Genomic DNA, 13,549 nt, shown 5'->3' with positions numbered 1-13,549 from the left:
TTTTGGCTCTTGAGCTTTTCGTGCATTGCATGATGTATCCCGTATGGAGCTTGCCCTAATGGTTTTTCTTTAATACTTAATAGAAGTCTCTTTTTGCAAAAAAAAAAAGAATTCGAGTGCTCTAGACTCCCTAGTACCTCATAGACTCTCAAAACCTCCGCTCAAGACTCACATGACCTGTGGCTCTGATACCAATTGTTAGAATTAAGAGCATGCAGCTATGTTTACTCTAAAGCGAATTGCCAATTAAGAGCATGCAGCTATGTTTACTCTCAGAATACCCAAAGTGAATTGCCAAGCCAAATACTTGATCCAGAACTATGCAGACTGCAGTAATTTGAACGTTTTATGGCACTTTTAATTCGAGACTCATGCACCAGAGAAGAATTGCGACTAAAACAAAACTCTATTATAAAGACTCGGAAGATAGACACAAACTATTGATTTTGGCTCATCCCTACGGGGCTTTTTTACAAATTGACTCGAAAAACTTAGACGCTGGTCCCCCACTCAGATCTTTAGTGTTAGGAATTCACCCTTATGGGAGATCTTTGGGTTAAGTGTAGTTTAGGACACGTGGTGCATGGACATGCAACGTTGTGAACATGAGGTTTCTCTTCCACGCTTCTAGGCGGTCATTTTCCTTCTTCTACACTTCGTGATCCTTCTCAGCTCCATGAGAGTCGGACAGACTGCCTCTTGGTGATCTCTAGGAGTCATGAGATCCACATATGCTGCCTCTAAAGCTGAGGAATGATTGGACAGCTCCTAGTACTTACCGACCTCTGAAGTCAGTTTGGAGGAGGAGCCTTGCTCCCGCTCCCTATATCTACTGTGAGCAGTCCGAGGTCTTCGAGCTTCTTGTGTAGAAGCATCTGGTATCTGAGGCGTGTGTCGCTATCTACCTAGCATCGCTCTCGGCCTGAGTGGCCTTTGCTAGAATCTTTGTATCGAGCTACTTGTGTAGCAGCTCTCTATCTTGGTGTTGTGGAGAGATTACAACTGTGTGGTGCCTCCCTAGTCCATAGACTTGTGTGCCTGTGTGGCCATCCATTTGAGCTTGTAAACCTCCACAACAAGCCCAGTGGAGGTCGTTAGTTATTTCATAATTCAAAGCTATATGTTTTGTAAGTGTTATACAATCTCAACTAAGTCTCGTCATTTTATGTGAGTCATTTTTCATTTCGTGTGAGACTTGTGAGTCTCTAAAATCTTTCATTTAGCTGCAACACTGCAACACTACAAGACGACTACCATAGACCAAAAACCAGCCATGGAGGCATGGTGACAAACTCTGCAACAGACGATTCTCATTAGAGAGAGCTACGAACAAAGAGAAGTATCTTGATGCCGCCCATCATATTTATAGAAGCCATTGTTGCCAGGTTGATCCATACTCCACGTGTAAGGTAGCCACCGCATGTGAACCGCAATGCACTGGTAGAGCCAAGCTTTTACATCATTCAGGAAACCTAATTGTGCCTCCATGTTAGATTAACCAATCACAGCTGAACCCTTACATGAACCAATCCCCCTTTGAGATTTTCGAACCTCTCCAAAACTTTGGAGCATAATTGCTTCCCAATGAGGCTTGCTGCCAATAGATGGATCCTTATTGACCACTCGTAGGCATGCATCACATGAACACACCTATGCACTCAACGTAAGCAAAATCCATAGATGCATGCACCCACAAGCACATGCGTATGGGAAAATGCATGCATGCGCACACGGTTGCCAGCGCGCGCATGTTTGCATGCACTTGCATGCACGTGCGTGCACATACACAGATAACATGAGTGGATGTATGCATCAGATCGCCTATTATATATGCAACCATGAGTTTGCATGCATACATGTGCCCCTCCCTTCATTGCATGTGCGTGTGTGTGTACACACACATGCGCACGTGCACGGGCACAGACACACATATAACTTTTTGTGTGGTAAGAAGCAGTATTCCATTCAGAAGAATGTACATTCGTAGTTGTCCAAAAGTGAAACAACCACTACTGAAAAAGCAGTAGTAAAACACTTCTAATTGGGGCTAGAGGAAGGTCTCCAAACGAATGCACGTCCTAGAGAGACTGATGCAAGTTGGAATGGAAGAAACGATAAACATCCACCAAAGAGTACTCGTACAGTCGAATGGTTACGAGCACCATATAAGTACCCGAGAGCCCAATAGTGGCACCAGCTAAATAATTGAGCATAGTCAAGCATAGAGGCATATTTGCCAAACTGCCTACCCTGGAAAAACGAGCATTAAGACCAATACTTAGCCTAGGGAGAAAATCGCGAGCAATGGGACAGGTCCAAAGAAGATGCAGCACAATATCCCTCAGATGTGAACAAGTAAGGCATGCCGAAGAAGCTATATGCCGGGCAACATCAAAGATCCCACTGGTAGTGCCTCTACCAAACAGCCCCACAAGAAAACCCGTTGCTTAAGAGGAAGCTTACTACCCCAAATGCGCCGAAGACAAACCTTCCACCAAGTGAGAGACTTGTTAAGATGCCAAAAGTGATTCCCATACTCTTGGATCCATGGCTGTGGAAGTAATAGATGATAAGATCAACAAATGAAAAAGAGGAGTAACCCTGAATTGCTCAATCAAAGTTCCAATCTAATAGAGGGAGAGTAGTAAACAGGCAACGTACAGGCTGAAAAATTTGTATCATAGTAGAGAGAATGCACCAAATAGGCTTGTGATGCAAACCCAAACAATATTGTCTCTTGGCCTAAGGAAAAGAAAGAATACAGCCCTGATCATCCACCCATCATCCACTTAGAAACACAATTGAGGCACCTTCCAAAGAGAGAGTTGAGAGATGCAATAAGGTCATGTGGCAAATGGAAATCTCCAAGCTAGGATGGTCTCATTTAGAGTTTTTCCTTGAGTAATCGGATGCCCTTTCATCTACATTGCTTCATATGATCAATCATGCTTGGGAAACTCGGGAAATACCAACTAGTTGGAAAAAAGGGTAGGTCAAATTATTCCCTAAGAAAAACTTGTGTGAATCCTTTGCCAAATGGAGGTCCATTACAGTTATGCATATCATCTACAAGCTTGTTGCTAATATGGTGGTAAATTGCATCATAAGGTACTTGCATGATGGACTAAATCCTGCCTAGTAAGGGTTATCCCCTGCAGACATATTACAGATAATATTGCTGACACTTATGTTGGGATAGAATAAGCAAAGTGTATACACTCAACGATATGTTCTCTTATTACGAGTGGATACTGTCAAAGCTTTTGACACATGGGATTTCATCTTGTAGACTATGCAATTACGGGGGTTTGGGAAAAAGATACAGCACATCATTTATTGGATGTATGATGATAGTAAGTTGTTGGCATTCTCGCTTGATATTTAACTGACGATTGGACTCTCCGTCATTCAATACGCCAAAGTGCCCTCTCAGTACATTGTTTTATGCCATAGCCACCCATCCCATGCTTCTTTACATGGATCATCTTGTTGCTATAGGTACTTGCATGGATTAGAGATACATGAAGGGAAGTTGATGACAACTCAAGCATATGCTGATCCCTCTTTCTTCACTTCCAAGAACACAGAGAGGGATCTTTCCCGCTCATGAGTGCTTTATCATTATATGGTGTGGTAGCTGATCTCTGGGTGAGCTTTCAAAATCTAAGCTTTCAAAAGAATAACATAATGTTCTATGGCATGAGGAGAGTGTTTCATCTACGCACCTTGTACATCATCTTTGGTTATCCTTTGGGGTGGACAGTATACTCATCGTCATAAAGCAGATTGGCAAACAAAATTGATCCTCACCAAGCTGAAAAAGAAGTTGGAATATTGGACGTTAGCCACTTGGCCATTGCATGTCTGATTCCGCATAGTCCATTTGATCCTGGTTGCATATATATAGTTCTTTTTGCCTTTGACAGGCAAGATATCTCTTTATTCATATCTACTATCCTAGAGGCTTTCTGTAGTCGCAGCATGGTCATAATGCTTGATTTTACTTTCCTTAGAGCACCTCTCCTCATTGAGGATGCATGGCGGACTAAATATTCTCAATATTTACACACATATTCTAGCTTACAAAGGGACAACGATGCTGGAGTTTATGCAAGATGATCAGCCATAGACTTTCATCATGCGTTCTTAGATTCACTGGTCTGATCAGTAGTGATTTGATATCAGGCGCTGCTCCATTTGTTGATAGGAAAGGTTGCTTGCATCTCTTATCGTGAGACCAGGATTTCTCCTTGTCAAAGTAGAAAAAAAAAATTTGTTGCTGTTGACCTGGTAACAGAGGAATAATGTGACAAAGGAACATTGTGCTAGAGGAGGCTCTTTAAATTGGGGGTTCTTCTTTAACAGGGAACAGAGATGGTAGGAGTTGTGCTTGCAGGTCAACCTCGGAATTGGTACACCTCCTTGCATCCCTAATGTAGTCTTCAAGTTCTACTTGCAGTTGTGAAACCTGATCATTATAGTTATGGAACTCTTGGTCCAACAAGAATTTGGCCTGGACCACAGCAAGTAGTGTTCAGCTAGTAGGAAAATATATTTCATACCAATTAAAAAAGATCTGATCAGCATGCATGACCTCTTCATTGAATTGATAAGCATTTCTGGAAATCCAAATAAACCATAATGCATGTGCCTTGATATATGTAGCATAAGGAAGTTTGAGTACATCTCCCAGTAGGATAGACCTCGAGTTTATTGGTTCCCCTATCCTTAACTAAACAACTTTCTAGAACTTTCTTGCTCTGGGGGGGAGTGGGGATAGGTAAGAGGGATGGACTGCCTACCCAGCCAAACTCTCTAGAGAAGTTTAGGACCCTGTCCCCGTTCGAGGTGATGTTTACCTCCCACAACTGTATTCTGCTCATAATCAACTCTTCGTCTGCATTACTGAGTCTGAATTCCCTTCTTATCTCAAGCCATGTCTTCCACTTGATGTTGGTTTTGTCCCACTGTCCACACATCTCCCCAACATGATAACTCCTTCTTTGAAAGATGCCATGCTTTTTTGAAGTCCTCATCACTTAACTGTTGTTTGGTGAAGAAGACAGACACCCAAATTGAATCTATTGCCATGAAGCTCCCTTTTCCAGAGAGGATAATGTGACTTTTGATCTGCTCAAAGGCCCATCATAGTGTTTTCCAAAGCTGGCTTCCCTTGGTTGTGCAGGGTTCTAGGTTGCCTATGGTTGAGAGAAGAGGAAAGTCCTTCCATCTAGGATCAATACAAGCTAAAACTGGCTTGTCATCTGACAAAGTGAGAGAGGAGGAGGTTAATTGTTTGACTTCTAAAGCGTGATCAATCAGAGATTGGGCAATGGACACTCTGTCCAGTCTGGTTTTTCTCCTTAGATTGCCTATCTGTCTATTGCACCATGTGTATATGCTGGGTGTCCCAATGTCAACAACTTGCAAGTTTTCCTTGAGATCTTCCCAGATTTGTAGTTCAGGACCCCTAATTACTGATCCCTTTTGCATCCATCTGTCTTTAGAGTTCTCCACCATATTAAAATCCCCTAAGATGACACAGTCACTCCCCAAATTCATCATTGAGTCCCTCGTGGCTCTTCTATCCATTGATCCTGTTGGGGCATATACGAACACTATAGAGAATCTTTTCATCTTGCATTCTAGAGCCAGCCATCTGTGCTTTAGGTCTTGTAGACAGTTGATGATACAATCATTGTAGTGTGAAAGTATACCAATTGCAGTGCCTCCTCTACCTTCATCATGATTTGTATAGTACCATATTCTCCTATTATCAACGTTTTTAAACCTATTTTCTAAGGTGTCATTGATAACTTTAACCTCTTGTAACACAAGAAAAGTTGAGTTTTCCCTCAGCCACTTGGCTAGCTCTTGACTCCTCCAAGGGTAAGTTAACCCACAAACATTGAGTGTGAGAAATGTGTATGTTTTATTTACCACTCTTACTCTTCCCCTTTTTTGCCTTGGGGACAGGGCTTTTGGGTGGAGTACTCTGACCTTTGACTTGAGAGATCCTTCTCTTGTTCTGGGCAATGGCTTGAGGTTTGACAGGGGCTTCAGAAGTCTTACTTGTTTTTGTGCAAGAGGAAGTTCTTCCTCTGATTCCCCAACATCAGACTCACTCATACTAGCATCTAAGTGGTTGACATCCTCCTCAAACTCCCTGGACCAGCCAGGCTTAATTTTAGCCTCTTCCATTTTGGCATCCTGTATCCATTTCTCTGTTTCTCGGTCAATGAGTGCCTCAAATGCATTGTTGGTGGCCAGTGGAAAAGTAACTCTTTCTTTCTCTTGTTGAATCAGGCTTCCTTTGTTCCTCTGCCTCCTTGACTGACCCCTTATCTGTCCCTGCTCCTGCACTTTTCTCCAAAGGCTGATTCTTTTGTTTGTCTTTGTCAGTCCACTTAGGCTTGGGGGGGTGACTGACCTGTTGTTGAGCTGATTCCTAAGTTTGGTTAGGTCTATTCCTCTTTAGAGGGCAACTTTTAACTGTGTGAGATGACAATCCACACAGAAAGCAGGAGTTGGGAAGGTTCTTATAGACCAGAGGCTGTTCCATAAATAAAACTCCCATTTTTGTTTACAATTACCAGTGTCTTTGGGAGTTCCTTAGCAACATCTAACGTGACACAAACTTGGGGGTGACCTCTACGATTAATAAATTGTTCCTTCTCTACATCTATGACTTGTCCTAAGCTTCTGCAAAGGTTAGGAGCTTGGTTAACCAAAGAGAAAGGAAGGTCAGGGAGCTTTACCCAAACATGGACAAAAGTAGATCTAGGCTTGTCAGGATTGAAGTCTTGAGACCAAAACTCTAAATACAGAGGTTCCCCCTTTGCATGGATTTGATGCTGACCACTTTGACAATGCGTCTGGTGTCCTGAAGGTAATATCGTTCGAGGTGACTGCTCTCACTTCCCACCGCTGAAAAACACGAACTTTTCTCCCTCTGAAGAGCATGAGCCAAAAAGAGCTGGTACTTCGGTATCCCAATCTCCAACCTCTGGCAGTGAACTTCCCAAACCAGCAGCAAGGCCCTCATACGCGGGCATTGTCCAAGAATTCCATGGAGGTCTCTTCACCCCCCCGTTCACACATCGTGCTTCTGGCTCTACAACAAAGGTGAGCAAGATGGAGCAAGTGAGAGATGTAACGCCTTCAATCAACGAACCTCCCCCAACGGAGAGAACTGGGGAGCAGCAGGAGAACCTGGAGGAAATACAGATAAGAGTCGAAGGCCAAGCAATAATTATGCAGACCCCTCGAGGGAGAGGTGGATATCGAGCCAGGAGAAAGAGAACGTGCGGTCGCCCTCCAAGAGCCCCTATCCACAATCCACAGACGGGCGCAGAGCAGCCAGCTATGCAGGAGGCAGAACACCCTCCCTCACTACTAACTCCGATGATTGCGCAAAGGGAGAGACCAAGTCATCAGCAGGTGCAAGCGGAGGGACCAAGCCAGCATTCTCCAGAGGAGAAGCTGAAGGACATGCACCAGAAGACCCACGACAACATCAGCAAGAGAATCAACAGCTTGAAGATGAGGAGAAGCCACCTCTTAAAGGTATAGTGGCTGCCTTTCTTGATGAAGATAGATTAGAGCAATCCATAGAGTGGTTGGAATCTCATGCTCTAATAGGATATATCTCCCAAGACCTAGACCTCCAACTGCCTTCCTTGAGGGGTGGCTTAGAAATAATTGGATAAAGAAAAGGATTGGTGATCACCAATGTTAGATAGGATCCATTGGACTCTTCCTACTCGAGATGCAACGAATAGAGACACTGGTACGCCAGATCAGAGAGCAGTAGAGGGCGGCCATGCCACAGGATATTGAGCTCAGCCAAGCACATACACGTGTCAGATTTCTATGCACCTGAGTCAGCCCCTAATGAGGTCGAGGATGAGCTAGACGAAGATATGAGGGCACGAGGGCACTAAGTCCCATGTGTGCAAACTATGTTTTGAATTGGGCTCCCGCTAAGGCTTTGAAAACAAAAACTCCTTGTGAAGTTTGGCATGATCGAGGTCTGGTCCATCTCAAATCTCCTCAGAGGGGACCGTCATAGACGAGGCATCACTCTTGATGTAGCCCACGGGATACAAAGATCGAGGAGACCACGCCCCCCACCAGCACATGTGACGGCTCGACAAACACAGATTTGAGAGATCTTTGCATCTCTCCAGAGAGTCATCACGGAGCCCAGATAGATGGAGCCTCGTAGGGTACCCAGAGCATTACATCTGAGCACCTGATATTTTGAGGGTTTTGATGCTATTTGCTATTTTGTTGTCACTATTCTTTAGCACTCTAGCACTTAGCAAGGGCCTTAGCAAGCCCTTTGCTTTAGCCCGCAATGGCTTGTATGAGTTATTTCTGTATTGCTCTTTGTCTCAAGCCCACGAGGCCTCCCATAGATGTTAATCTCTCTCTCTTTGGCATTCGTCAAGTCAGCCTCCAGATACTGGCAACACCCTCAGTCTGCAGGGCCTTAATTAGAGCCGAATCTTTATCCCAGCCTCAAAAGGCATTCTTTTTGCATCGCTTGGTGCATGGCCTGTCTACGGGACATAATTGGACACACATGCCGAAGAATCTTCTGTCGTGTTAACAATACATCTTGCGACGAGAAAGCCACCCGAAAAATGTTTTCACATTGTCTTATATGGTGCCTGCTTTTTAAAAATTCCGTAGACGAGAAGCCCTTATCTGAAAAGGTTCTTTGCCTTGCCTTGGTCTCCCATTTTTCAAATTTCCTGTGATCCTTGCATGTAGAAGATGCAGCCTGACATAGACGAGCGTCCTCATCAGGGGATAATCCCTCAAGTGACTAATTACTGTAAAAAATTGACAGATGTTTTTAGCCTTGGCAACGTCCTCTCTAAGATGGTGCATGTTGTTCTGCCCATATTCACGAATTACAGACAGCATATGAGTGATAAATGCAGTCCATGTTTATTCAACATTTATTTGGTTCTGTGCAATGGCATTACAGACCATGTCCTTGTATGCCTCATGCTGCAAACAACTATTATTTACAATAAGGGGCCTTTGATCAGGCAGCTTGGCATTTTGCATCTCGTGAAAAGATAGCTTCAACAAAAGTGGAGAATGATACCATCGCGGATATGCATTGTCCACCAACAAATGGCAAGTGAATGCATCATGTTGGTGCACATCAACCATATACCAATAATCTAAGCATGCCCAATGGCTTGATTGTGCATTTTTGCTGAAAATGTGTAACCAGGAATCAAGGCCTGTGTTTCATTCCAAAGATCTGCGAGGCTCAGCTAAAGGACTAGCTGAGTCCAATGCTCACGCTAAAAAACCAGCATATGTGTATGACCGGAGGTATTATCCCCTTGCTATGGAGCATTATTAATATCCCCACAAATAAAGTATCTTCAAAGAAACTGCTGCATGTCCTGCCATATGGACTCTCTGAGATGCAAGGATTGGGGAGCATTTATTAAGGCAAACTCAAATATCCGCCCTTGTACCAGACATTGCATGACTATCCATCTACCTTCATCATTTATTGAAAGCCAGAACAGGCTGAAGTGCATGTTTCGCAAGAAGTGGGACAGGGATGCCCTATGCCAGAATCATATTCTGTTATTGTCAACAATGTTGCGATGGGTAGTGCTTTTTACAAGCTCAAATGGGGCCTTTTTGCTGGTGTTTTTTTTTAATGCCGTAAATTTGGGCATATGGCTTCACAATGTCTCGCAATTCTACATAAGATGTCCCCTGATGCACTTCCTACATCAGTGCAAAAAAAGGATGCTCTTGGGAATTCTAAATCTGAAAACAAAACTAACAAACCAGCCCTTGCTGTCCTAGATAAAGGAAAAGGTAAATCACTCCGGCTGGTAATGTTAGTGGTTTGATACCTATAGCTACTCAGTCAAAAACCAGGAAAGAAGTTCCCAATGCTGCTGCAATCTCTTCCACCACTACTTACGATAACGACTCATAGGCCCTATTCGAAATCCAAGGTGGAGGCATCAAAACCTATACAAGCTGGCTATAGTGATGTGATCCAATAATAATGGGTCACTGCATGAACCCTAACGAAGTAGACCCCAATCCTTAAGCTGAGAAGTGAGCTCCAACTTTGGGAATGGTAGGAAACATTGAAGCATCTCATAATAACCATTTAGAAAGATGAAGGCGCACAAGGTACCCTGCAAGACCAAAACAAGTTTGAAGCTGGTCACAACATGTAAACTTAAAGTAGATTAAATTATAGAAACTTATCCCCTTGCAAGTAGGGATCTTTACACAATAGAGTGGCCATGCCACTTCAAAGTAAGAGGAAGGTAGAGGGGACCGTGTGATGAGGAGCAACCAACTGCACAGGCAAGCAAGAACACGAACAACCCAAGGAGTTGCTTCGAGTCGACCTTCATTAAAAAAAAAAGGGGACCTCGCACTTAATCCCCACTGTAAGGGCAGCCCAAGGGTCGATGACATAAGCACGAGCTTCCCATGGAGCGTGAAGTGACAAAAAGGTGCATTAGGTAGAAATTAAAATTCCCTTTTATTCCTATACATCTATTCCCTCCCTCTGAGATCATGTTCCTTAGTGGGACCTTTATCGTGCTAGGGTCTCCCTTCCATGAATCTCACTTTTGCTTTTGTGTGTGAGAGAGAGAGAAGAAATATAATGAAAAATAGGATTGCATTTTTTGTGCATGATTGTGTGTGTATTGTGTATGCATGCATGTTGTATGATTATACATCCACCCATGCACACAAGCATGTACATGCAAACACACGTGTGCATACATGTGCATGTGTGCATCTGTCCATGCTCGCTTGTGTAAGGGGGAGGCATGCACACCCATATCCGTGGGTGTGCATTCCTGCTTTACTATGCATGCAAGTGTGTGCATGCATGCATTCGCATGGGTATGTCCGGTTGTGAGTGTGCATGTGTGCACGTGCAGATGGTAGTGCACATGTGCATATAAATGCATGTGCATAGGTGCATGTGTGCAAGCACGCAAGCGCGCAAGTGTGTTGTGAGCATGAGCATGTGCATGTATAGGTGTGTTTGAATGTGCATGCTTGGACATGTCCACATGCACGACACCATATACATCAAGTTTCTTCCAATGTATTAGTCTAGTTATATTCTAAAACATTCCATGAAATGTGAATAATACTTTAAAATTATCTAAGAGCACTTATAAATTATTGTAAGCATAGACATGATAAGTTTTTGAGTACCAAAGCATCCTTCTCTTTGACACTAGTGATATTCTCATATGCTAAACATTAGCATGCATACATATATAAAAAGTATTAAAAAAGACTTGGCCATGTTATTTGAAAGTATTTATTAACATTTTTAAGATTCCTCCATTCTAGTATGCACAAAGATGGAAAGTATGAAGCTCAACAGAACCTCGGGATAGAAGTTATTTTACCACTTTTGAAAGCGGGCAATTCGCTCCTACAAACTGCAACTGCATCCGCACTCATGAGGTAAATATTTAAACTTTTTTTTTAATTAGAAAAATATTGTACAAGTCTCATTCTTTGTGTGTGTGTGAGTGTGAGAGAGAGAGAGGGAGAGAGAGAGAGAGAGAGAGAGAGCGCTGAATGATACCACAAGAGTTGTTACTTATCACTTTGTCTAGGTAGAAATCCATAATTTGTCTTTGATTCATCTGGTTTCCAGAGAGAGAGAGAGAGAGAGAGAGAGAGAGAGAGAGAAGGTTTTACTTAACACTTACGATTTATTCTTGTCCCTTTAGTATGACAATAAATATTGATGCAAAGAAGGATTTCATTGTTGGAGATGGGATATCCTTGCTTGGTCCTCTTATTGATTCAAGTGCAAACATCCTTTCTTTTAACTCTCTACAAGTGGGTAACTCTTGTAAGGCTAATGTTTCATATGAACATTATGATGTTATATTTTGGTATGAAAAAATGAATTGCTATTATATATACATTCACATACGTATGTAAATATGTTTGAAATATGAGATGCTTTGATATGTGCCTTCATGATTATATGAACAATTGGCTTTCTTTGGGTACAGTTGGTTACTAATATTGCTGAGGATCCATGTGGAAGAGCTCAACTTCAAAACAAAATACCATTGTTGCAACACCTTGTGATAACTTCTCAATCACAAATTCAAAAAAGATTTGCAAAATCAGCTTTACAACAATTGAAATTTAAGCATAGGCCCTTAAAGTAGATGTAATCAAAAATATTTTTTCCTCTTCCTCAATTGGAACAATCTTTGAAAAATCAACACAATGTAAATTGCCTCATTGGTATGTACAACTATGCATCATCTTCGACTTAGTACGTTTCACTAAAGATCTACCTCACATATTAATGTTGTATTTCTTGTAATCCTTTTGCTTACTATGTGTGTCGTATTTCTTCTAATTATTTTGCTTCCTACCTTATGGTTTCTTCTTTTGTCAACAATAAGAAATTATTTCTTCGAAACTCATATCAATCTTGGTGTTCCTTCCTTTGCTTGGGATACTACATGAAGAAATATTTTGCTTTATTCATTTGCATTTTAAACTTAAGCTAAATCATATTTTGAGTTGATAAGGGTTTTGACATTTTATGAGTAAATTTTCTTGCGGTCGATGAGGTTTGCGATAGGAGTTGAATTTTATAGCATGTAGCATGCTATGGTGACCAAGAGTGTAACTTCTATAAAAAGGAAGGATTACAGTTTTGTACTCTCACAATACACATTAATGTTAGTAACTAAGGTGTAAATTTAAGCTCCTTGCTTTATGTACATACCTTGCAAGTCAGGGTAGAAAAGGTAAAGTCAAATCCTAGGATCAATTGTGCAAACTGTCTTTCCAAGAACAAGCTAGTATGAGTCCATAATAAAAATGGTCATCCATTCTACATTCAAAGTCAACATTTTCAATAATAAAAATGGTCATCCATTCTACATCCAATGTCAACATTTCCAATAACTTGCATGCGAGTCAGGGGTAACACCATAATGTGATCACAATATTGTATTAGGCAAGGCAGCAATAAATAGGAAACCTATTGTTCTTGCTATATCAACATTCGGTAGAACATATTTAAGGTAATCTTTCAATACCTTACAACTATTACAAAAGTCTTAGTTTTGTGGTTATAATCAGAAGGAGCCATAAAATACCAGCCTTCGATAAGGGAAGACATATTTCAAATTTTATTTGCAAAACCATGAGCTCTCAAAAGTTCTTATATCAGCCCACACACTGAAACACATATTTTTCTCCAAAATGTAAATGCCAAAACAATTGATTTAAACTTTATATTTTCTAGATCATAGCAAGACACTTATCTAGCATAACTACTCTTCTCAACAATGTTGTTAATAAATTTGTTCTTGCTATCAACAATGTGTAATACCTTCGGGATACCATGAATAATGCCTCGAGACTTTGCACATCATAGAATTCGCAAGCTTATAATAAACTAAGAAATTAGGAATGATAAGAACTACACACCAAGGAGCATGGGAGAATATTGATAGACATTCAAAAGAGATCT

General features: G+C 41.7%; 1 protein-coding gene across 1 annotated transcript in view; it reads left to right on the top strand.

Annotated features, from left to right (window-relative positions):
* The window catches only part of LOC147880755 (radial spoke protein 14-like), an 88,462-nt gene extending 76,189 nt beyond the window's left edge, over positions 1-12,273 (top strand). The window contains exons 8-10 of the mRNA XM_087371206.1: positions 11,383-11,499; positions 11,772-11,883; positions 12,063-12,273. Coding sequence (XP_087227332.1) covers positions 11,383-11,499; positions 11,772-11,883; positions 12,063-12,224 — 391 coding nt within the window. The 3' untranslated portion in view covers positions 12,225-12,273. The remainder of the gene's footprint in view (positions 1-11,382; positions 11,500-11,771; positions 11,884-12,062) is intronic.
* The last annotated feature ends 1,276 nt before the right edge of the window (positions 12,274-13,549 follow it).

This window comes from Dipteris shenzhenensis, chromosome 32 (genome assembly GCF_047967505.1).
Source record: "Dipteris shenzhenensis isolate YYH24624 ecotype China chromosome 32, Dip_SZ_1.0, whole genome shotgun sequence".
Lineage (NCBI taxonomy): Eukaryota > Viridiplantae > Streptophyta > Polypodiopsida > Gleicheniales > Dipteridaceae > Dipteris > Dipteris shenzhenensis.
Note: the sequence above shows the minus strand (reverse complement) of the source record. Positions and strands in the feature narration are given on the sequence as shown.